This window comes from Urocampus carinirostris, chromosome 2, assembly GCF_059441175.1.
Source record: "Urocampus carinirostris isolate Australia breed hairy pipefish chromosome 2, RoL_Ucar_1.0, whole genome shotgun sequence".
NCBI classification, from domain to species: Eukaryota; Metazoa; Chordata; class Actinopteri; order Syngnathiformes; family Syngnathidae; genus Urocampus; species Urocampus carinirostris.
Genome location: NC_142350.1, coordinates 64,110,150 through 64,136,368, shown reverse-complemented (window position 1 = coordinate 64,136,368; position 26,219 = coordinate 64,110,150). Strand labels below are relative to the sequence as shown.

At 41.6% G+C, this 26,219-nt stretch overlaps 1 protein-coding gene across 2 annotated transcripts in view; it reads left to right on the top strand.

Annotated features, from left to right (window-relative positions):
• The first annotated feature begins 12,134 nt into the window (after positions 1 to 12,134).
• LOC148372984 (retinoic acid receptor beta-like) overlaps positions 12,135 to 26,219 on the top strand; it is a 30,828-nt gene continuing 16,743 nt past the window's right edge. For both annotated transcript variants that reach the window (XM_088327502.1, XM_088327501.1), the window contains exons 1-3: positions 12,135 to 12,497; positions 20,119 to 20,252; positions 21,443 to 21,584. In XM_088327502.1, coding sequence (XP_088183628.1) covers positions 12,317 to 12,497; positions 20,119 to 20,252; positions 21,443 to 21,584 — 457 coding nt within the window. In that variant the 5' untranslated portion in view covers positions 12,135 to 12,316. The remainder of the gene's footprint in view (positions 12,498 to 20,118; positions 20,253 to 21,442; positions 21,585 to 26,219) is intronic.

Here is a 26,219-nt window from a genome sequence, read left to right as displayed (position 1 = left end):
GAGTGTCTGCTTGTTTTGATATAATAGTTGCAATTCCCCTCAATAGGCGGGGATCAGAATTTTCCGCGGATCCGCGGATTTCCGCTGTTTTTGAACCCCAAAGGTCATTCCCGTAAATCGTCTAAATTCGATGAGAAAATATTTTGGGGGGGTGAGGTATGATACGTGACTGTTTCATCACCCCAAGTTAGCAGTTAGAGGTCGCGAGAAAAATGGGCAAAAAGAAGCGCAGCGCATTAGATCTATAACGCACAACAAATAGATCGACTCCTACCATTGGTCGATAGGTTCGCTGATAACCAACAAACGGTGAAATGAGTGTTTGAAAAAGTAAATATGAAAATACTAAGAAAAGAAGACGAGGCTTTTGTCTCCGAGATTGATAAAGGAATCAAGAATAAATTGAAGTGGTCATGGCTGGAGAAGACTGTCACAGACTGACATGTATTTTCTTTAAGCATGTTCAGTTTGTGCATTCTATTTTCAAATTAATGATGAATGGTTATTAATGTATATATTTTCATATATATTGTTGATTAGTAGCTAAATACAAGGTCCATCTTCATCATCAAAACACAACAACAATGGTGATGGTTGTAACATTGTAATCCCCCAATTGTTTTAAACATCTTAAAACTGAAAAAAATACATGGTTTCTGTTTTGTTGGATTTAATTCATTCTAGTGCAATTTTCACATATCAAATAAGATAAATGCTGTTGGCTCCGCCCTGGACCTGGCCGGGGCCTGCGGCCCCTGGACCCTGGCTATTTCAGCTGAAAATGAAAATCTCCATTCTGATCCCTGAATAGGGGACAATAGACCTTACAAACAAACGGGTCGATGAATTTGAACCCATGACCTCAAAACTGTGCCGCTCACGTGCTAACCACCGTAGCGCCGTGCTGCCCTGGCTGACATTCACGTTATTTAAATCAAACACAACTTTCCCGATATATGATTGTTTAAAACACGCTTATATGATAGCTCTTTATTTGTGCTTATTATCCAACTCAATATTGTCTTTTTTTTTTTTTTTAATAAATTACGTTTTATTCACCACTTGGGGGTGCTAAGTAATACGCAATGTTCCTTTACTGTTTACATTTCCAAATTAGGCATTCATTTAGCATCCCTTCAAAATGTTTTTCTGTTATTTTATTTTTTTACCTTCGTGTGATATGGCTTTAACTGGTACATTGGAGTCGTAGGTGGATGAAATTTAAACAAACTTCAAACTATGGTGAAGATTGTCACTCTAGAAGACTTCGTTTCTGTAATCGCCTGCTTATTCTTAATAATTTTCCAGATGTTTTTTGGGATCATCTCGTGCGGTCCCTTCTCAAAGTTTCTTCATTTTCCTCGTATTGAGGTTTTTGAGGTTTTCCTTGCCCTCATGTAGGATTTAGATCAGGGGATGGTGTCATAATAATCTGTGGTCTGTGCAGCCCTTTGAGACTCCTTGTGATTAAGGGCTGGACAAATAAACATGACTTTACTCTGTACAGCAGCAATTTAGGCGGTATACGGTGACTTTCCGGATTAAAGCCAAATTGGAGAAGACAAGATTGGTCGAACACCGAGTTTTTAAAAAATATATACAGTGCCTAGCAAAGCTATTGATAAACGATAAGTGGCCTGCCAGTAATTTTGACCACAGTATAAGATACAGTAGCCCTTTGGCCACTACATTTCCGACATGGCAACTGTAAATTAAAAAAGGAAAGTTGACTGTGAGGGCCGCTGCTTCCAGAACAAGTGGAAATAGGAGTCCTTTTTTTTACCGAAATCTGAAACAGCTGCGTCTGCCTAATTTGCCAAAAGACTAGTTTTGTTTATAAAGGATATAATTCTAAGAGGTACAAAACATGCTGACTACAAAAATCTAACTGGAAATGAAGGCAGCAGCTTTTTTTTACGGGACGAGTCAAATGAAAATACTACAAAGGCAAGCTACGAGGTAAGCACTGCAAAACCTTTAACGGAGGGTGAATTTATCAAAGACTGTTCAAAGACTAAATAGTCAGCCCTCACTCATTTTCAGCTTACCAAATTTTGCCCGCTTTCTGAAAAGTATGAACAGGAGGATTTCTTCTTTTGAGGGGGGTTGACAGAAAATAATTGCACTGCAAAAGAGAAAGATGGAGGAAAAGTCAAGGTTGAAAATTTGAAGAATGTCAGGGATGCCGCTTTTGTGTTATGGTGGGACAAAAAAAGGGGGAGCGGGAGGAATGTTTTACACCCTTGTCCTCCGGATGACCTGACACATACACAACTACACGAGTGCACGAAAGCACATACACAACGTCACACAATGGGGGGATACACACTTAATTTCCTGAAAGTGGAAGCGTCACCAGCACCATTGAGTGGGGATCACTGGAAAATGAAATGAAATCCCTTTTACTTACCAACAGAAAAACAATATTAACCAACCCCCCTTGTGTGTCACCATCGCCCGTTTTCAGGGTTGGGTAGGGTTACTTTAACTTGATTACTTTCAATGACTTTTGGATTACTCCAATACCAAATATGCTAAGAAAAGACAAAAGAAACTAAATAGGAATAAAATGATGACTCACAACAGGTGGTAAGCTTTCTCTCCTGGCTTTGATCTCCGGCAAAACGAACATCAAATGCGACAGAAACAAAATGAAAATAAATCCAACATCATTTTTGCCGTTCCATGTATTCGGTTACTCCCCGAGCCTGCACAAAATGTAGTCATTTTATTCATATTTAGTTTCTTTTGTCTTCTATTAGCATATTTGGTATTGGAGTAATCCAAAAGTAATTGAAAGTAATCAAGTTAAAGTAACCCTACTCAACCCTGGCCGGTACAGAGGAGCAAAAACGTAAACAGGTTCAGAAAACAGGTCGGCAACGGGAATCAGACGGAAAACAGGGCAGGATAGTCAGGAGTCAAAAGAGCTTGCCTTGCATGTAGCTAACGTTCGCAGACGATCTGACGAATGTTGACAGGAAGGCGGAGGTTTAAAAAGAGTACAGCAGCCAAACAGGGTCTGCGGCTGTTGCCGCCAACGGAGCAGACTCAGGGGCCCTGCATCAGTAATCATCAGGGTTGGGTAGGGTTACCTTAACTCGATTACTTTCAATTACTTTTGGATTACTCCAATACCAAATATGCTAATAAAAGACAAAATAAACTAAATATGAATAAATTGATGACGCACAACACATGGTAAGCTTTCTTTCCTGGCTTTGATCTCTTTGATCTCCGGCAAAACGAACATGAAATGCGACAGAAACAAAATGAAAATAAATCCAAACAGCTTGCCAACATCATTTTTGCCGTTCCATGTGTTCCGTTACTCCCCAAGCCTGCACAATGTCATGTCCTGCACGGTTGTCATGGCATCCAGCTAGCCCCACCTCTTGACACCGGCTGAGACGCATTGAACTGATTGTTTGTGGAGTACTTAAACGCACCTTGTGGGACTGCCTGTTGCCAGACCATTGGTTTACCTTGTTGAAGACCTGTTCATGCCTGTTTGATCTGAGTAATGCCTAGTTTGTAATTTTAATTACCTTTAAACCTGTTTTGTTTTGTCTTTGGTCCGTTTGTGTGTTGGACAACTTTTATTTCCTAATTAAAGTGGCAGATCGTCTACGCATGAGTTCCGACTTCCCACTTCCTGGCCCGTATCCGACACACAAAATTTTGTCATTTTATTCATATTTAGTTTCTTTTGTCTTTTATTAGCATATTTGGTATTGGAGTCATCCAAAAGTCATTGAAAGTAATCCAGTTAAAGTAACCCTACCCAACCCTGGAAATAACTTTGTCTACACTTGAGATACTTTGACCATAGGATGTCCACGCAATTGTAGTGTTTTAACTGTAATTTCCGATTTCTCTTTCAGTCCCATCCACTTAAAATGTTCTGTAGAGTGTTTTTTCTGTCAGGACCAGAACGGAGACAGGACCCACTTGCGTGAGTTTCTCTTAGTTTTTTTGGGGAAGAAGGGAAAGGATAGTACACCCGATCCGGAGATCGCTGGTCGCGGGGGGGCAGGTTTCCGTGGCGAGCGAGAGCAGTGTCGAGAACAGGAAAAAACAGGTCCGTAGCCGGGACAGGGGAGCAAAAATCGTGGTCGGGATCAGAAAATGGGTCGGGCTGGGAAACAAAAGGGAGCCAGAATAGGAGAGCCAAAACGTGGTCCAGAACAGAAAATGTGTCGAAGCCGGGACACAGACGGGAGCCAGAACAGGAGAGAGTCAGGGTCGAAAAGCTTGCCTAGAGTAAGCTGAGGTTCGCAGAGGGACTGACAACCGATGACAGAAAGACGGGGGTTTAAATAGTGACCGGGAGCCAATCGGAGTCCGAGGCAGTTGGCGCCAAAGGGTAATCATGACATTTTTGTATGACTCTTTTTTGATGATAACTCATCAAAACCATCAATACGCAATAATCCACAGGTGTCAAACAGGCGGCCCGCGGGCCCCATCAGGCCCGCTATGGGATTGAATCCGGCCCGCGAGACAACACTCAGAGAAGCGCAAGAGAAAAACAAGCTGCAGGTTGAAATATGTCAACTTGATGTTGCCAAAGCCAGGTGCCTTGAACAAAGACACTGTACTTGTATTTATTTATTTATTTCTCTCCCTCTCTCTCTCTCTCTCTCTCTCTTTCCACCCCTTTTCTCCCACTCTGTCTCTATCTCTTTCACTCTCTGTGTCTCTCTTTTTCTCTTCCTTTGTTGCTCTTTGTCTCTTTCCCTCTCTGTGTCTTGTAACCTCTTTTGCTCTAACTTCCGTTTTCCTTTTCTCTATTTTCTCTTTCTCTCTTCCTACCCTTCGCTCTTTCTTTTCTCTCCTTTTGTCTTTCTATTTCTCTTTGGATTTCTTTCTTCCTCTCACTTTCTTTCTCCCCCTTTTCTCCCACACTGTCTCTTTCACTCTCTGTGTCTCTCTTTTTCTCTTCCTTTGTTGCTCTTTATCTCTTTCTCTCTCTGTGTCTTGTAACCTCTTTTGCTCTAACTCCCTTTTTTCCTTTTCTCTACTTTCTCTTTCTTTCTTCATACCCTTCATGCTTTCTTTTCTCTCCTTCTGTCTTTCTATTTCTCTTTGGATTTCTTTCTTCCTCTCCCTTTCTTTTCCCCCTCTCTCATGACTTTTTATCTTTTGTTTCTCACGCTCTCTCTCTCTCTCCCTTTTTTTTCTTTCTTTGTCCCTCCCTCTCTCCTTTTCCCTCCCTCTTTCTCTTCATCTCTTTTTCCTTCTCTTTAATCTAGTAGTCCGGCCCCCGACAGAATGTTTGTTCTATCGTGTGGCCCCCGGGTTAAAATGAGTTTGACACTCCTGCAATAATCTATAATACCTCCTGAGGGTTAAATGCATCGAAAAATGACATACAGTGCTGTTCAAAATAGTGGCAGTGCAATGTGACTAACCAGAATATCTCAGGTTTTAGTGTATTTTCTTATTGTTACATGCCAAATAAGTAAGCAGTAGGTGGAGTAGATTCTCAGAAAACAAACAAGACCCAGCATTCATAATAGGCACACTTTGAAGGCTGTGCAATTGGGCGAATAGCAAAGGGGTGTGTTTAAAAATAGCAGTGCCTGCTGTTGACTGTACAAACTCAAAACAATTTTGTATTCCCCCCAAAAAACTAGGATTAAACTATCCTAATATTTAGTTGCCTGACCACAGTTTTCTATAACTGCATCACATCTGTGAGGCACAGCGTCGACCAACTTGTGGCACCCATCTCATCTCATCAGCCGTACCGCTTATCCTCATTAGGGTCGCGGGGGGTCTGGAGCCCATCCCAGCCATCTCCGGGCAGTGGGCAGGGGACACCCTGAACTGGTTGCCAGCCAATCGCAGGGCACACGGGGACAGACAACTTACTCGCTCATTCACACCTAGGGACAATTTGGACCGGCCAATTCACCTGAAATGGATGTTTTTGGAACGTGGGAGGAAACCGGAGAAACCCACGCAAGCACGGGGAGAACATACAAACTCCGCACAGGAAGTCCGGAGCTGGATTTGAACCCACGACAGGTTCCCATGACATGAACTGTGCCGCACAAGCGCTAACCATTTCAGTCCATGATTCCACAATTCATTTACACTTCTTAATTTTCTGATATCACCCCACACGTTTTCGATTGGATTGAGATCTGGCCACCCCATAACAATAGTTTTATTGGTTTGGAACCAAGACTTTGCTAGTCTACTGATGTGTTTAGGGTCCCTGTCTTGTTTAAAAACATATTTCAAGAGCGTGCCCCTTTTAGCATAAGGCAACATGACCTCTTCAAGTATCTTGACATACGCAAACTGATCCATGATTCCTGGTATATGATAAATGGGCCCAACTTCAGAGAAGGAGAAACATGCCCGACCATGATACTTGCACCACCATGCTTCACTGTCTGTGTACTGAGGTCTACTGAGAGTTAGAGGGTCGTCTCACACACGGTCTGTGGCCCCTGGACCTACAAAGGACAATTTGACATTTATCAGTACACAAAATGTTCCTCCAGTTGATGTGTTCTTTAGCGAATTGTAAGCTCTTCTGCACATGCCTTTTTTTTGGCTTGGGATTCTCGAAAATCAATTCGCTCCACACAGACGTCTTCAAACTGTCACGGCACTTACATGTAACTGCGGACTGTGTTTCATCGTTCTAGAGCAGACCTGGGCACTCCGGTCCTGGAGGGCCGTATGTTCTGCATGATTTTTGAGGTTTCTCTGATCCAATACAGGTGATTCCAATCACCAGTCTCGTTAACGAGCACTTGCTAGCTTGCTAACGAGGTTATAATTTGTATCACCTGAGTTAAAGAAGAGCAAACTTCAAAATCTGGCAGGACCTATGGCCCTCCAGGACCGGAGTGCCCAGGTCTGTTCTAGAGCTATGAATTGGTTGAGCCTCTGCCATCCTATCTATCTATCTATCTATCTATCTATATATATATATATATATATATATATACATGGATATATAGATTATATATATGGATATATATATATATAGATAGGAATCCCCATTTTGCCTGTGTTTTTTGCTCTTGTTTTGCCAAGGCCAGTGAATCTCCATTTTTGCCTGTGTTTTGCTACTGTTCTGTTCTCACCCCGATTTGTTTGATTTTGACCACTTCCTCGTCCCAATCAATCTACTTCCGCGACCATCGATCCCGAGATCGAGTGTCTGCTGATTCCTCTTCTCCCCAATAAACTGTGAGTATTGTTACGCGAGTGGGTTCTGTTTCCTGTCCTGGTTTTTGACACTATCCATGCATCCATCCATGTATCCATCCATCCATCCATCCATCCATCTACTCCCTGAAACATGCACACATCCATCCATCTAGCCGCCCACTCCCCGACTCACCCATCCATCCACTCCCCGACCCACCCATCCATCCTTCCATTCATCCATCCACTCCCTGACACACCCACCAACCCATCTGTCCGTCAATCCATCCATCCATTCAATTTGTATTTATTTATTTATTCATCTATCCATCCATCCATCTACTTCCTGACACACCCACTGACCCATCCATCCGGCCAGCCATCCACCCTGCGACCCACCCATCCATCCATCCATCCTTCCATTCATCCATCCACTCCCTGACACACCCACCGACCCATCCATCCAGCCAGCCATCTACCCCACGACCCACCCATCCATCCATCCATCCATCCCTCCATCCATCCATCCATCCATCCATCCATCCATCCATCCATCCATCCTTCCATTCATCCATCCATCCATCTATCCATCCATCTATCCATCCTTCTACTCCCTGATACATCCACCCATCCGTCCGTTCACATGTCCATCCAATTTCATTAATTCATTCATTATCTACTCCGCTTATCATCAGTAGGGTCGCGGGGGCGCTGGAGCCCATCCAGCTATGTTCGGGCACTGGGCAGGGGACACCCTGAACCAGTTGCCAATCACAAGACACACAGAGACAGATAATTCACTCGCTCATTCACACCTAGGGACAATTTCAACCGGCAAATTCACCTGACATGCATGTTTTTGGAATGTGGGAGGGAACCGGAGTGCCTGGAAGAAAACCCACGCAGGCACGGGGAGAACATGCAAACTCCACACAGGAAGGTTCGATCTCATGACCTCAGAACTGTGCCGCACACGCGCTAACCACTGCTCTTTCTAATTTGTATTTATTTATTCATTTATTTATTTATTCATTGATTGATTTATCCTGGAGTGCCACGTCTAATCTTGTTGCGAACACTATTAAGAACGTGTTAATGAATCACAATAAAGACAATTGTAGTTCACTCGTCATTTCATCTTTGATAAGCAAATCAAGTCAAGTCCTGTTTATTTGTGACGTCCTTAATCACAAGGAGTCTCCAAGGGCTGCACAGACTATTACAGACTACAGACTATTAAGACACCATCCCCTGATCTAAAACCTTCATGAGGGCAAGAAAAAACTCAAAAACCTCACTATGAGGAAAATTAAAAAGCCTTGAGAACCACCATTGAGAGACAGTTCCTTTCGTGACAATATTTTTCTATTAATTGTTTTTTTCAGGGATTTTGTTTGTTGATTATAAAGACGGTTACAATTGTTTTGTATTGTATCCCTTTCTTTGTAGATTTATAAATATTTTAATTTAAGCACTAAAACTATGAATACACTTCTCTTAATTCATTATTTTAGCAGGAAACAAATCGATTTTGTTATTTTCTGGGTCAAAAAATGTAGTTAAATGATCCATCCACAGTGTGCGGCACAGTTCTGAATTCATGGGTTCAAATCCAGCTACCGGACTTCCTGTGCGGAGTTTGTATGTTCTCCCCGTGCTTGCGTGGGTTTCCTCCGGGCACTCCGGTTTCCTCCCACATTCCAAAAACATGCATTTCAGGTGAATTGGCCGGTCCAAATTGTCCCTAGGTGTGAATGAGCGAATGAGTTGTCTGTCCCTGTGTGCCCTGCGATTGGCTGGCAACCAGTTCAGGGTGTCAAGTCAAGTTACATTTATTTACATAGCCCTTAATCACAAAAATGTCTCAAAGGACTGCACAGGATTAAAATGACACAATTACCAGATCTTAAACCAACATGCGGGCCAGGAAAAACTCAAAACCTCAGCGTGAGGAAAAAGAGAAACCTTCAGAAAGGACCTCCAGGATGACCAGGGTGAATCACATTTAGCATTACGATACACAAGCATAGTAAACACTAGGTAGGATGTTGAAAATTTGTCCGGAAAGTCCATGACAGCAGCCTGTAAACTAGTCCAGAAAGTCTATGACGGCCACGACGCAGTTTCCCATCTCTGCCAGCTGGTCCATGCAGGCGTTCACATGCTTCAGCTCAAACGCTGGTCCGCTGACTCATCTCCAAATCGTCCTTCTCTTTCATATCACCACCAGGCAGGCAGTCGGAAAAAGACAGGACAATACAGAATATGAGGTGGGCATCAATCATAAGCTTCGGAATAGAAGTGTGTCTTAAGCCTCGATTTAAAAACTTCCATTGAGGTTGCAGATCTTATCTCCGGAGGCAGGGCATTACACAACACCGGGCCCCGGATGGAGAACACTCTCGAGCCTGCAGACCTGTGTCCCCTGCCCACTGCCCGAAGATAGTTGGGATGGGCTCCAGCACCCCCGCGACCATACTGAGGATAAGCAGGGCATATAATGGATGGATGGATAGTTCTCACGTCATTTTATCTTTAATAAGCACTAAAAAATATGAATAAACTTTTTTAAATTGATCATTTTAGCAGGGAAAAACTCGATTTTGTTCTTCTCCAGATCAAAAAATGGAATTAACGGATCTGATGTGAACATTGACGAATGTCACATCACACAGAGTGACTCAGTAAAAAATGTAGGTGTCATATTTGACCCCGATTTGTCCTTTCAAACACATGTGAAGAAAATGACTAGAACCGCTTTCTTCCATCTTCGTAACGTTGCTAAAATTCGTCCTATACTGTCTCAGTCGGATGCGGAGATTATAATTCACGTGTTTGTTACCTCCCGTCTCGATGACTGTAATGCACTACTCTCCGGTCTCCCGAAGACCAGAATCAAGAGTCTTCAGCCGGTACAAAATGCCGCAGCAAGGCTTTTAACTAGGACAAACTCCAATCACATCACCCCGATTTTGGCTAACCTGCATTGGCTCCCTGTTAGCCTAAGATGTGATTTCAAGGTTCTCTTAGTATTATACAAAATCATACATGGACTTGCTCCCTCATATCTTTCAGATCTGATTTCCCCCTATGTCCCGGTCCGAAGCCTACGAGCTGAGAGCGCCGGTCTTCTGGTGATCCCAAGAGCCAAGAAGTGTTCTGCTGGTTCGAGAGCGTTCTCCATCCGGGCACCGGTGCTTCCCCCTGAGATCCGATCTGCAACCACAGTGGAAATGTTTAAATCTAAGCTTAAAACTCACTTCTACTCTATAGCATATGAATAACCTATACTTTTCGTGGAAAATATCTCTATTATTTGGGATTGCAACATCCTTTGCTGTCTGGTAATCCTGGAAGTGTCATGATTGCCGAAGTGAAGACACCTGTGGCAATCGTTTGGCTCGCCGGAGCGCGCTCTCTGATTTGCTGACGTTCACTTCTTAAGCGGTCAGCGTCCAGACACGGACGTCCGATTGTACTCCTGTGTTCCTGTGTGTTTCGCCAGATTAGCAAGTACCAAAGACTACTCTCCTGTTTTGATTCCTGCCTTCGGTTCCGACCTGTTTCTGCCCCGCGTTTACGAGCTACTCTCCTGCCCTGGCCATCGACCTGCTCGCTAAGACGTATTGATTCTGCCTACCTGTCACGGGACTGCCGTCCGTCCGATCGCTGCGAACCTTCAGCTCCCGCTAAGAGAAGTGCCGCTTCCGCGTCACGAGCGACCTGCTCCCCAACTTTTTATTTCTGACACCAATTTTGACAGAGGTTTGATTCCACCATCATACATCAAAACAAAATATATACACTTGACACAGTTCATGTCTTGGGAACCTCCTGCGTGGGTTCAAATCCAGCTCCAGACTTCCTGTGCGGAGTTTGTATGTTCTCCCAGTGCTTGCGTGGGTTTCCTCCGGGCACTCCGGTTTCCTCCCACATTCCAAAGACATGCATTTCAGGTGAATTGGCCAGTCCAAATTGTCCCTAGGTGTGAATGAGCGAGCGAGTTGTCTGTCCCTGTGTTCCCTGCGATTGGCTGGCAACCAGTTCAGGGTGTCCCCTGCCCACTGCCCGATGATTGCTGGGATGGGCTCCAGCACCCCCGCGACCCTACTGAGGATAAGCGGTGCAGCTAATGAGATGAGATGAGATGAGACAATACAATCCAGGGCAGCACGGCGGCGCAGTGGTTAGCGCATGTGCGGCACAGTTCATGTCTTGGGAACCTCCTGCGTGGGTTCAAATCCAGCTCCAGACTTCCTGTGCGGAGTTTGTATGTTCTCCCCGTGCTTGCGTGGGTTTCCTCCGGGCACTCCGGTTTCCTCCCACATTCCAAAAACATGCATGTCAGGTGAATTTGCCGGTTGAAATTGTCCCTTGGTGTGAATGAGCGAGTGAATTATCTGTCTCTGTGTCTTGTGATTGGCAACTGGTTCATGGTGTCCCCTGCCCACTGCCTGAACATAGCTGGATGGGCATTTCAGGTAAATTGCCCGGTCCAAATTGTCCCTAGGTGTGAATGAGCGAGCGAGTTGTCTGTCCCTGTGTGCCCTGCGATTGGCTGGCATCCAGTTCAGGGTGTCCCCTGCCCACCGCCCAATGATTGCTGGGATGGGCTCCAGCACCCCCGCGACCCTACTGAGGATAAGCGGTGTAGCTAATGAGATGAGATGAGACAATATAATTCATACAATAAAAAAGTCAAATTTGTGTGATAGGCTTCCATCTTTTCTCGAATTGGTCGAGTTTCAGTTGAAGTCTTGCAGTGATTTTTACCATAATGTACAGTTGCTTTAATTTGTCTCTCCATTGTTTTATGTCAGGTGGTTGTAGTTTCAGCCAGGAAACTGTGATCATTTTCTTTGCTACCAGAAGCATAGCCTTTTGTATATATTTCTGTTGAAAGTCATTTTTATGATCCAAAGAGTGGAAAAGCCTTTCGCCGAACGTGCCGTGACGTCACAGCGGGTCATTGGAAGGTCAGAGCGAGGAGGCAGTTCATGCAAAGTTCAGCCCCGCTGCAGACTCTTTCATCTCTTTAGCATCATCATCTTCTTTTTTGCTTTTTTATGTTTATTTCTAAAGAAGAGAGACTCTTTCCTTGCTGCGTTCCTCCCCAAACTTGACAGCAAGAAAAAAAAGCGAAATGTTCGACTACTTGGACGTGATGTTGTTCGGGAACTTGGAGGCGACGAGCCCCCTCGCGGTGACGGCGACGGTCGGCGGCGAGGAGCGAGCTCGGCGGCGGCGGAGACCCTCGGAGGGTCGCCGGGGGCAGCGGCGAAGCGCGGCCGACCTCCCGGAGGACTTTCCCGGGCACTTTGGGTGTAAGTGCGCGCTTGAAACCGCGGATTTTAGACTGTATCGCACTAAGTAATAATAACAAAAAAGCAAAACACTCTTACTGGATTGTAAACAATAACATTTGTTTGAAACCTTAATTCTAAATTAGATGCAATAAAAAACAGCTGTAAATAAAATCCTAATTCCGATTTAAACTCCAACCTGTAAACCTTAAATTCTATACTTTAAAACCCTCTTTGAGCATGCCTGATTCTCTGATTTCTTCCATCTTGCATAAACTCCTTACCTAAAAGCAAACAAAACGATTGTTTAAAACCCTTTCTTCAAACTAGATTCAATATTAACGCTTTAAAAAACACCTGAACACATTTAAGCTAACAAGACACCAATTTAGATCAAAACAATAACCTGTAAACCATTTTCTAGGCTCTGCTATTTACCGTTTGTCATTACATCTAAACCACTCAAACTTGAAACCCTAACCAAACCTTAAGACCCTATATCTGGATTAAAACCCTAACACACGAGAGAGCTGTTCCAAGAATGTCATCAGCATGCTTTAAAACCCTAATTCTAAACTAGATCCAAATAACAGGGCTTCAACCAAACCACATTGGACTCCACAAACCTTTAAACTTGAATTCATACTTCCAAAGACTCTTTGATCCAGCTTGATTCTCTGAATTCTTCCTAATGCCATCCTTTCTGAACAATAACCCTTCTTTAAAACCCTTTCTTCAAACCAGATTCAATATTAACGCTTTAAAAACACCTAAACAAATTTAAGTTAACAAGACACCAATTTAGATCAAAACAACAACCTGTAAACCAAACTTTCTAGGCTCTGCCATTTACCGTTTGTCATTACATCTAAACCACTCAACCTTGAAACCCTAATAAAACCTTGAGACCCTACATCTGGATTAAAACCCTAACACAAGAGAACGCCATCAGCATGCTTTAAAACCCTAGTTCTAAACTAGATTCAAATAAAAGGGCTTTATAAAAGACCAAAGCACATTGGAATCCACAAACCTTTAAACTTGAATTCATACTTCCAAAGACTCTTTGATCCAGCTTGATTCTCTGAATTCTTCCTAATGCCATCCTTTCTGAACAATAACCCTTCTTTGAAACCCTTTCTTCAAACCAGATTCAATATTAACGCTTTAAAAAACACCTGAACACATTTAAGTAAACAAGACACCAATTTAGATCAAAACAATAACCTGTAAACCATTTTCTAGGCTCTGCTATTTACCGTTTGTCATTACATCTAAACCATTCAACCTTAAAACCCTAACCAAACCTTAAGACCCTATATCTGGATTAAAACCCTAACACACGAGAGAGCTGTTCGTAGAATAGCATCATCATGCTTTAAAACCCTAGTTCTAAACTAGATCCAAATAACAGGGCTTTAAACTTGAATTCATACTTCCAAAGACTCTTTGATCCAGCTCGCTTCTCTGATTTCTTCCTAATGCCATCCTTTCTGAACAATAACCCTTCTTTGAAACCCTTTCTTCAAACCAGATTCAATATTAACGCTTTAAAAAACACCTGAACACATTTAAGTTAACAAGACACCAATTTAGATCAAAACAATAACCTGTAAACCATTTTCTAGGCTTTGCTATTTATTGTTTGTCATCACATCCAAACCACTCAAACTTCAAACCCTAACCAAACCTTAAGACCCTATACCTGGATTAAAACCCTAACACAAGAGAGAGCTGTTCCAAGAATGGCATCAGCATGCTTTAAAACCCTAATTCTAAACTAGATCCAAATAACAGGGCTTCAACCAAACCACATTGGACTCCACAAACCTTTAAACTTGAATTCATACTTCCAAAGACTCTTTGATCCAGCTTGATTCTCTGATTTCTTTCTAATGCCATCCTTTCTGAACAATAACCCTTCTTTGAAACCCTTTCTTCAAACCAGATTCAATATTAACGCTTTAAAAAACACCTGAACACATTTAAGTAAACAAGACACCAATTTAGATCAAAACAATAACCTGTAAACCATTTTCTAGGCTTTGCTATTTATTGTTTGTCATCACATCCAAACCACTCAAACTTCAAACCCTAACCAAACCTTAAGACCCTATACCTGGATTAAAACCCTAACACAAGAGAGAGCTGTTCCAAGAATGGCATCAGCATGCTTTAAAACCCTAATTCTATACTAGATCCAAATAACAGGGCTTCAACCAAACCACATTGGACTCCACAAACCTTTAAACTTGAATTCATACTTCCAGAGACTCTTTGATCCATCTCGGTTTTCTGATTTCTTCCTAATGCCATACTTTCTGAAAAATAACCCTTCTTTAAAACCATTTCTTCAAACCAGATTCAATATTAACACTTTAAAAAACACCTGAACACATTTAAGTAAACAAGACAACAATTTAGATCAAAACAATAACCTGTAAACCATTTTCTAGGCTCTGCTATTTACCGTTTGTCATTACATCTAAACCACTCAAACTTGAAACCCTAACCAAACCTTAAGACCCTACATCTGGATTAAAACCCTAACACAAGAGAACGCCATCAGCATGCTTTAAAACCCTAATTCTAAACTAGATTCAAATAAAAGGGCTTTATAAAAGACCAAAGCACATTGGAATCCACAAACCTTTAAACTTGAATTCATACTTCCAAAGACTCTTTGATCCAGCTTGATTCTCTGATTTCTTTCTAATGCCATCCTTTCTGAACAATAACCCTTCTTTGAAACCCTTTCTTCAAACCAGATTCAATATTAACGCTTTAAAAAACACCTGAACACATTTAAGTAAACAAGACACCAATTTAGATCAAAACAATAACCTGTAAACCGTTTTCTAGGCTCTGCTATTTACCGTTTGTCATTACATCTAAACCATTCAACCTTGAAACCCTAACCAAACCTTAAGACCCTATATCTGGATTAAAACCCTAACACAAAAGAGAGCTGTTCGTAGAATAGCATCATCATGCTTTAAAACCCTAGTTCTAAACTAGATCCAAATAACAGGGCTTTAAACTTGAATTCATACTTCCAAAGACTCTTTGATCCAGCTTGATTCTCTGATTTCTTCCTAATGCCATCCTTTCTGAACAATCCAGATTCAATAATAAGGATTAAAAAAACCTAAACACATTTAAGTAAACAAGACACCAATTCAGATTAAAACAATAACCTGTAAACCATTTTCTAGGCTCTGCTATTTACCGTTTTTCATTACATCCAAACCACTCAACCTCGAAACCCTAACCAAACCTTAAGACCCTACACCTGGATTAAAACCTTAACACAAAAGAGAGCTGTTCCAAGAATGGCACCAGCATGCTTTAAAACCCTAATTCTAAACTAGATTAAAATAAAAAGGCTTTAAAAAAGACCAAAGCACATTGGAATCCACAAACCTTTAAACTTGAATTCATACTTCCAAAGACTCTTTGATTCAGCTTGATTCTCTGATTTCTGCCCAATGCCACCCTGTCCTAACTACTCAACTATAATCCGTTGCCATTCTAGTGAATAACCCAGGATTAAAACCCTGACCCGGGGGTCGGCAACCCGCAGATCAAGAGTGGCTCCCTGGCGCTTTTCCAATGTTTACAAATTGAAAAAGATGGGGGATGCAAATATATTTTTGTTTTGATGTTGTTTCTGTAGGACAAACTTCACTTTGTACAAGTACAAAGAATACATATTACATTTCAATTAATCTTGTAACTATAAACTGGTAAAAGCGCAGTTCTCCTTTGTTTATTTTACTCTCCTGTGTCCTCTGTGAGAGAACTAGCGCTCCTCTAAGTAAAAGCTTAAACCTGATCACCAAACCTGATTCGAAACTAGATCCAAATAATAAGGCTTTAAAAAAAGAACCAAAAACCTTTACACCTTCATTTGATACTTTTAAAGTCTCTTTGATGAGGCTTAATTCTTTGAAATCTACCTAATGTCATCTTGTCTAAATATCCCAAACTAGAAACCCTAACCATATCTCAAAAGACCCTAACCCAGGATTAAACCCGAACCCAAAATCGTTAAAGCCTCTCCGGATCAATAAACCTGATTCTAATCTAGATCCAAATAAAAAGGCTTTGAAAAAAGACCCAAACGCATTTAAGTCCACACACCTTTAAACCTCAATTCGATACTTGAAAAGTCTCTTCGACCAGGCTTGATTCTTTGAATCTACATAACGTCATCTTGTCTAAATCTTCCTAACTAGAAACCCTAACCATATCTTAAGAGACCCTAACCCAGGATCAAAACCCCAACCCAACCAAGTGCTACTCCAAGTTAAAGCCTCTCCGGATCAATAAACCCGATTCTAATCTAGATCCAAATAATAAGGCTTTGAAAAAAGACCCAAACGCATTTAAGTCCCTAAACCTCGATTCGATACTTGCAAAGTCTCGATCAGGCTTGATTCTTTGAATCTATCTATGTTCATCTTTTCTACACTCCCTAACTAGAAACCCTAACCATATCTCAAAAGACCCTAACCCAGGATTAAAACCCTAACCCAACCAAGTGCTCCTCCAAGTTAAAGCCTCCCCGGATCAATAAACCTGATTCTAATCTAGATCCAGACAATAAGGCTTTAAAAAAGACCCAAACGCATTTAAGTCCATAAACCTTAATTCGATACTCGCAAAATCTCTTCGATCAGGCTTGATTCTTTGAATCTACCTATGTTCATCTTTTCTACACTCCCTAACTAGAAACCCTAATCATATCTCAAAAGACCCTAACCCAGGATTAAAACCCTAACCCAAGATAGTGCTCCTCCAAGTTAAAGCCTCTCCGGATCAATAAACCCGATTCTAATCTAGATCAAAATAATAAGGCTTTGAAATAAGACCCAAACACATTTAAATCCATAAACCCTAATCCAATACTTGCAAAGTGTCTTCGATCAGGCTTGATTCTTTGAATCTATCTATGTTCATCTTTTCTACACTCCCTAACTAGAAACCCTAACCATATCTCAAAAGACCCTAACCCAGGATTAAAACCCTAACCCAAGATAGTGCTACTCCAAGTTAAAGTCTCTCCAGATCACTAAACCTGATTCTAATCTAGATCCAAATAATAAGGCTTTGAAACAAGACCCAAACGCATTTAAGTCCATAAACCTTAATTCGGTACTCACAAAATCTCTTTGATCAGGCTTGATTCTTTGAATCTACCTATGTTCATCTTTTCTACACTCCCTAACTAGAAACCCTAACCATATCTCAAAAGACCCTAACCCAGGATTAAAACCCTAACCCAAGATCGTGCTCCTCCAAGTTAAAGTCTCTCCAGATCACTAAACCTGATTCTAATCTAGATCCAAATAATAAGGCTTTGAAACAAGACCCAAACGCATTTAAGTCCATAAACCTTAATTCGGTACTCACAAAATCTCTTTGATCAGGCTTGATTCTTTGAATCTACCTATGTTCATCTTTTCTACACTCCCTAACTAGAAACCCTAACCATATCTCAAAAGACCCTAACCCAGGATTAAAACCCTAACCCAAGATCGTGCTCCTCCAAGTTAAAGTCTCTCCAGATCACTAAACCTGATTCTAATCTAGATCCAAATAATAAGGCTTTGAAACAAGACCCAAACGCATTTAAGTCCATAAACCTTAATTCGATACTCGCAAAATCTCTTTGATCAGGCTTGATTCTTTGAATCTACCTATGTTCTTCTTTTCTACACTCCCTGACTAGAAACCCTAACCATATCTCAAAAGACCCTAACCCAGGATTAAAACCCTAACCCAAGATCGTGCTCCTCCAAGTTAAAGCCTCTCCAGATCAATAAACCCGATTCTAATCTAGATCCAAATAATAAGGCTTTAAAAAAAGACCCAAACGTATTTAAGTCCTCAAACCTTTTAATGAATGAGTTAACCTGGTAATGAGATAGTAAAGACATAGTTATAATATGATATTTTAGAAATGTGCATCAAACTTGGTGCCCTTTGCGGTAGTTATTAACAAAAAGTAGCTCTCGTTCTCAAAAATGTTGGAGACCCCTGGCTTAGAGACAGGCTTAAGTTGCAATAATAGTGAAATGAAAAAGAACAGTGCCTCGAAAATAATGCCACGAAAAGAAGTGCAAAAACAATTGACAGGAACAAAAATGATCAAAGAAGGTATAGCAACAAAAAATGAACAATAAGTTTTGTGTGCACGTTTAGGGTGGTGATGGCCCTGGGGAAGAAGTGTCCTTGTTTTCAGGGACCTATAGCACGTACCAAAGAGCAAGGGTGGGAAAAGTCCTTTATATTGAATTGCTCTGCTGTGGTATCGCTAGCCGGCAGTGTCCTATGGACTGGGCAGAAACCAGCCGATGATGTTTTGGGCTGTGCTGATTACTCTCTGTAGGTTTTCCCTGTCCGCTGCCGTTCACGATCTTGGTGACTGAAATCACCTGTGTTGAAAAAAAAAACCTCTAAAAATATGCAGGGCTTGTGGCCGATGTTCCCTGTAATTTTCCACGGGTCTGAGCGTTCACAAAGTCGGTGAGCAACGCTTGAAACAACAGTGAGCAACAGCAATCCCAAGTGTGGCAACTAATTTATTATCAGACATGTCCAAAACTTGACATCAAGTTACATTTTGCTGAGTTTCCGGCAATGCAAAATGATTTTTCTGGCTTCATGAATTGACTCATGTTTGTTTGTTTGTTCTTACAATTCTTTCACAAGATATCCATTTCTTTTTTTTTCCTGATATATTTTGTCACATAATATTAACATTTTTGGGGGCTTATTTAGTCGGTTGTAAGATACAGAACTGTACTTTATCACATTTTTTTGTGGAAGTACAATGTTGGCAACAAGATTCACTTGATATCATTGGAAATTATTTGAATGCAACACAAACTTTTTATTCTTTTTTTCTACTTTTTAAAAAATTCCTTTAAAAAAAGTCTCGTTGTGTTACTTTTTTCTTTTTGTTCTCTATTTACTTTTTTCCTATGTTTCTTTCTTTTCTTTTTTTTCTGGCTTTTTTTCTAAAAATGTCCTTTTTTTTTCTCTTCCTTTTGTTTCTTTTTTTTATCAGCTTTTCACTACTTTTTCATTTTGGTATTTTTTTCTTTTTTGTTCTATTCCCCACTTCTTTTAAGTCATTTTGTGCATAATTTTACATAGTATTTGGTCATGTTGGGATTAAAGAAGCAAAAACAACCCAAAAGCCGTTTAGGACACGACAGAGCCGGTTCCTTTTAGTGAGCCGAGCCGAAGAAGCCGGTTCTCGACAAACTCTACTAACTTTACTCAACTTCTTTCTACATCGACTCGACTTCAAAATACCGCATTTAGGACACAACGTCGGGGAAACCCGTGCATTTTTACCTTCATGCACTCTAACTTTGACTTAAGTGGCTTCTTAATTAGTAATTTTGAGCCCTGATTTTTGTGCGCTGGCTAGATTTTTTTGTGCGCTGAGAATGTGCGAGCAGTGCGCAATTGCGCACACACGCAGCTTAGAGGGAACACTGCTTTTGGCCCTTGAGGACAAGGTTGCCCAGCTTTGATTTAAACTCTTGACCCACCCAAAATATTAGCTCTTTTTTGTCTTTCGAAACCTTAATTTGAAACCCAACTTGAAGGCCCGATGTTTTTTCAGCCGTGGTGAGCCCCGGCAGTTCCTCCAGCTGTGCCACCTCGCCTCCTCCGCCTCGCACCTACAAGCCTTGCTTCATCTGCCAGGACAAGTCTTCGGGCTACCACTACGGCGTTAGCGCCTGCGAAGGTTGCAAGGTAACGAAATGTTCCCCGTGTTCAATTTTATAGACTGGTATCTGAAGCTCCAATTTTTGAAATGTTATGCTAAGAGCCAATTTTTGAAATGTTACGCTAAAAGCCTTTAATCTGCCAGCATTATCTATTTTAAAATCTCAACAAATTGGCTAGTTTATTGACATTCAAAACGTCCTCTCATCCCTAAAAGCCCAAGCCTTTGCACTCAGAAGGCCACACAACTTAAAGATTCTTACACATTGCACCGCAACTTTTTTGACACGAAATTGTCATTCTCATTTTTTAACAAAGATTTACCGCACTCCAAACTTTTCGTGAGGCAGATCCGCCATTGTTGTTTTGGTCTCGCGGTTCGAGTTTTCGTCTGCACGACGATCTCCGGTTCGAGTTGGGTAGTGAAAGTCCGTTTCTTTTTAGAGAACCGGCTTTTCCGGCCAGACTCATTAAAGAGAGCCGGCTCTCAAACGGCTCACTTGCTTTGATGCTTTATATTACGAATGATGATGTTGTACAAAGAAGTTAAGAAAAACGGGAAGTACAAAAGGAGAAAATGAAAAAAGACAGGTTTGTGGTGATCCCTTTAAATCAGTACATTACCAACAATAATTTAATGCAGAAAATGAATTAATAATTTGAATAAGAAAATGTATTACGGTAATCTACTTAATTATATTTGCATGTATTTTTTCCTTCTACAGTGAACGTCCAAGCGACTTCATTTTTGAACTTCTTTTTATAATAAACCTCATTCATGTCGAGCAACTCAGTGTCTTACAACAAAATGTTCATTAACAATGCATATGATATAAGGAAACACATGTACAATGTAACATGTTACACTACATCAATAAACATGTTTGGAAAAAAAATTAGCAATTTTAGCATAACATTTCAAAAATTGGCTCTTAGCATAACATTTCAATATTTTTTTGTATTTTGTAAGGGAAAATACGACAGTTTGTAAGGGCATGGAGCACACTAAATTTTGGGGACCCATAGATCTCTGTTGGGACCCATAGATTTTTGAGCATGCGAGACCCATCACTTTTCACAGGTCAAATGAACACTGATACAGTAACATTTTGTTGGAGTTTCAGTAGATTTTTTGTACCAACATTTATGTTTTGTTGCAGAAAAGAAAGTGTATTTGCAAATATTTCTCGTATGTAACGTTTATGACCCTGGCACAGGGTTTCTTTCGCCGCAGCGTCCAGAAGAAACTATCGTACACGTGTCAGCGAGACAGGAAGTGTGTCATCACTAAGGTGACCAGGAACAGCTGCCAGTACTGCAGGCTACACAAATGCTTGGCTGTCGGCATGTCACAACAATGTAAGTGCAGACTTTATACTTTTGCATTAGCATTAGCGTAATAATTTCATGTTTGAAATACCCTGACTAAAACCTCAACTCAAAATCAGAAACCATTAAAAAAAAAACAAAAAAAAAACCCTCTAAAACTTAAAATGAAAGTTTACAACTCAATTCCTTGGCAGTAGACATGTCTCAACAATGTTAATGCAATGATCTCCATTTATATAGCGCTTTTCAAGTCAATGAAGACTTTACAATGTGCTTCACACTTACCCATTCACACACACACTCACACACCAATAGCGGCCGTGCAGCCATGTAAGGCGAAAACCTGCTTATTGGGGGCATTAGGGGTTCAGTGTCTTACCCAAGGACACTTTGACATGTAACACGGTGGAGCCGGGATTCGAACAGCGATCTCTTGATCCCAAGACGAGCGCTCTACCTCCTGAGCCACTGCCGCCCCAAAGATTTTATCTTTTGCACTAGCGTTAGCGTAATGACTTCATGTTCGAAATACACTGACTCAAAACTCAATTTTGAAATCCTGACTTAAAACCTCAACACGAAAACATAAACCAATCTTAAAAAACTAAACCTGTCACAGACCAGAAACAGACACAGGACCCAATAACGCTCAGGTACTCAGTTTTTATTAATAAAGAGGAAGAGGTGGGCTTGCTTCCACGATCCAATGGTTGACGGACAAGGGTAGCAGGTGGCTGGAGACGCGGGAGTGGCACTTCCGTGTCGATCAAGGATGGTCGTAGATTTGCAGGAATACTAGTCGTTAGCCGGGACGGGAGAGCAAGGGCGGTATCAAGTTCGGTATCAAGTTCGGAAACAACGTCAGCAACAGGTTTCAGGCAGGTAGCGGGGCAAAACAGGTCGGATATCGGGAAGGCAGAACAGGGCAGAGTCAGGTCCAGAAACAGGTTGGTAACGGGTATCAAGCGGAGAAAAACAGAGTCTGAACGTGAGAGCTTGCCGAGCTGGGAGCAACGGTTCGCAACGATCTGACAGGGATCTCTCGAAAGCATTAGCGTAATGACTTTGTGTTTCGAAATACACTGGCCCTAAACTCAATTTTGAAACCCAGACTTAAAACCTCAACACAAAAACATAAACCAATCTTAAAACAACTTAACCCTGTGAAACTTAATATGAACGTTTACTACTCAAGTACTTGACAGTAGGCATATCACAACAATGCTAATGCAAAAACTTTATCCTTTGTACTAGCATTAGTGTAATAACCTTATATTCAAAATACACTCCCCCAAAACTAAATTTCGAAATCCTGACTTAAAACCTCAACACAAAATCATAAACCATTTTTGAAAAAAAACTAAACCCTGTAAAACTTAATTGTCAAGAACCAGAACAGGATCAGGACCCAAACGCGTGACGTTCTCACACAGGCCTTTTATTTTACGGGAATTTGGGAGTCATGCACATTAGACAGCGGTCTGGCGTGGAAAGACAGGAAGCCAGAGACCGACGAGATCCAATTGCCCGATTTGATTTCGGACAGATGGGGTTGATACCGGACAGGACGGGACAGACCGGATTGATAATGAATCAGGATATCGAAAATAAACAGGACAAACTAAACGGGAACGAAAACTGGTGAAAATAATAAACAGGACAAAAATAGACGGAAACAATAAAAACGGGCAGCACGGCGGCGCAGTGGTTAGTGCGTGTGCGGCACAGTTCTAAGGTCTTGGGAACCTCCTGTGTGGGTTCAAATCCAGCTACCAGACTTACTGTGCGGAGTTTGTATGTTCTCCCCGTGCTTGCGTCGGTTTCCTCCGAGCAACCAGGTTTCCTCCCACATTCCAAAGACATGCATTTCAGGTGGATTGGCCGGTCCAAATTGTCCCTAGGTGTGAATGAGCGAGCGTGTTGTCTGTCTCTGTGTGCCCTGCGATTGGCTGGCAACCAGTTCAGGGTGTCCACTGCCCGATGATTGCTGGGATGGGCTCCAGCACCCCCGCGACCCTTCTGAGGATAAGCGGTGCAGCTAATGAGATGAGATGAATACCGGACAGGAAATACCAACAGGAACAGGACCGAGTCGAAACCCACGTCTTGCGGGGCAGAAGTTTGTTGACGGGCTGACAAAGGAAGCGTGACAGGACTGGGTTTAAATAGCAGGGAAGCCATAAACCAGGGAAGCGAATCTGTCAACGCGCCGCGGCTGGGGCCACGCCACTCGGGCGGGGCCATTTGGCCGCTATGGCAACCGTGACATTAATATGAAAGTTTACTACTCAAGTGCTTGGCAGTAGGCATGTCTCAACAATGTTAATGCAAAGACTTTATCCTTCAAGTGCTTAGTAGTAAGCATGTGACAACAATGTTAATGCTAAGACTTTATCCTTTGCATTAGCATTAGCGTAATGACTTTGTGTTTCGAAATACACTGGCCCTCAACTCAATTTTGAAACCCAGACTTAAAACCTCAACACAAAATCATAAACCAATCTTAAAAACTAAACCCCATAAAACTTGATATTAAAGTTTTCTACACATGATTGGCTGTATGGATGTCACAATAATCTAAATCAGGGGTGTCAAACTCATTTTAACTCGGGGGCCACACGATAGAACAAACATTCTGTCGGGGGCCGGACTAGTCGATTAAAGAGAAAGAAAAAGAAAGAGAAAGAAATAAGAGAAAGAAAAAAGGAAAAGAAGAGAGAGGGCGGGACAAAGAAAGAAAAAGAGAGAGAGGGAGAGAGCGTGAGAAACCAAAGATAAAGTTGTGAGAGAGGGAGAAAAGAAAGGGAGAGGAAGAAAGAAATCCAAAGAGAAATAAAAAGACAGAAGGAGAGAAAAAAGAAAAGAAAGTGCAAAGGGTATGAAGAGAAAAGAGAGAAAAGGAAAAAAGGAAGTTAGAGCAAAAGAGGTTAAAAGACACAGAGAGAGAGAGACAAAGAGCAACAAAGGAAGAGAAAAAGAGACACAGGGAGTGAAAGAGACATAGTGGGAGAAAAGGGGTGGAAAAGAAAGAAAGAGAGAGATGTCAATGTCTTTGTGAGAGGCGCCTGGCTTTGGCAACATCAAGTTGACCTATTTCAACCTGTAGCTTGTTTTTCTCTTGCGCTTCTCTGAGTGTTGTCTCGCGGGCCGGATTCAATCCCTTAGCGGGCCTGATTTGGCCCGCGGGCCGCCTGTTTGACACCTGTGATCTAAATGGTAAGTCTTTACCCTTCAAAAACTAAATTGAGACATGATGAAAAATAAGGGGGAAGTGTCAAGGCCAAAACATTCAAAGAGTCAATGGAAACAAAATTATATCCGCTTATTGAAAATCGAAATATTATTCTACACGTGAATATGCTGCTTAAGACTTTTTTTCTCCTCCTGAATAAAATGACTCAATTTTGTGCAGGCATGGGGAGTAACGGAATACATGGAACGGCAAAAATGTTGTTGGCAAGCTGTTTGGATTTATTTTCATTCTGTTTCTGTCGCATTTTATGTTCGTTTTGCCAGAGATCAAAGAGATCAAAGCCAGGAGAGAAAGCTTACCACGGGTTGTGAGTCATCGTTTTATTCACATTTAGTTTCTTTCGTCGTTTATTAGCATATTTGGTATCGGAGTAATCCAAAAGTTCCGTAAATTCCGGACTATAGAGCGCACCGGATTATAAGCCGCACCCACCACATTTTAAGAGGTTTTGTACATACACAAGCTGCACCTGTATATAAGCCGCATGCGCCTACATTTAAACATGTAACACAAACACAAAATTAACCCAAACCGACTTCAATTCCCGCGATTGAAACTAAACGTCCGTCATTAAAGTCCACAGGTCAAAAATCACAGCCGGCAAAGTGAACGGTAAATGATACAAGCACTTAAGGTTTGATGCAGACCTGCAGAGTCCGGGTCCCATTGAAAGTAATCCAAGGAAAAAAGTGTATATTTCCAAAGGTAAGGGTGGGAAAAATATATCAGATGAACACATTTACTCACGCAACTCCTTTTTCTTTAACCAACTTTTTACCCCCTCTTCTTTCCTTGTCCGTCCCTCACCGTTAGCGGTCCCCACTTAAACTCGGCACCCCGCGTTTGTTCCGCCCCTCATTTTTCCTTCACACGTGCAAAACATATCAGAATAAGTGTCTAAAATTAATTCAAATAAATACATTAAAAAAATATACAGTTGCAAATACATATTATACATGGGTTACACATATTTACAAAGAAAGACGGTACACCGAGAGAGTTTTCAAAGCTTTAATAATAATAATATAGCTTTGCAGGGCAGTTAATAGTAGCAACACTCGAGCGCCGCTGGCGGCCGTTAGAAAATGACATAAATTGGCCGCATCACTGAATAAGCCGCAGGGTTGAAAGTTAGGAACAAAAGTAGCGGCGGAATTTACGGTAATTGAAAGTAATCAAGTTAAAGTAACCCTGGTCGCCAAACAGGTAGAGTAACAATCCATTGAAAAAAAAAATCGTTCAGTGTCACTAAAGAAGGTGTTTCCTTAATTATGACATATCGGTTTGGTTTAATAACGTTTGTTCCATGAATTTGCAATGTTATGTTCCTATGCGGCAGAACGGCGGCGCAGTGGTTAGCGCGTGTGCGGCACAGTTCTAAGGTCTTGGGAACCTCCTGTGTGGGTTCAAAT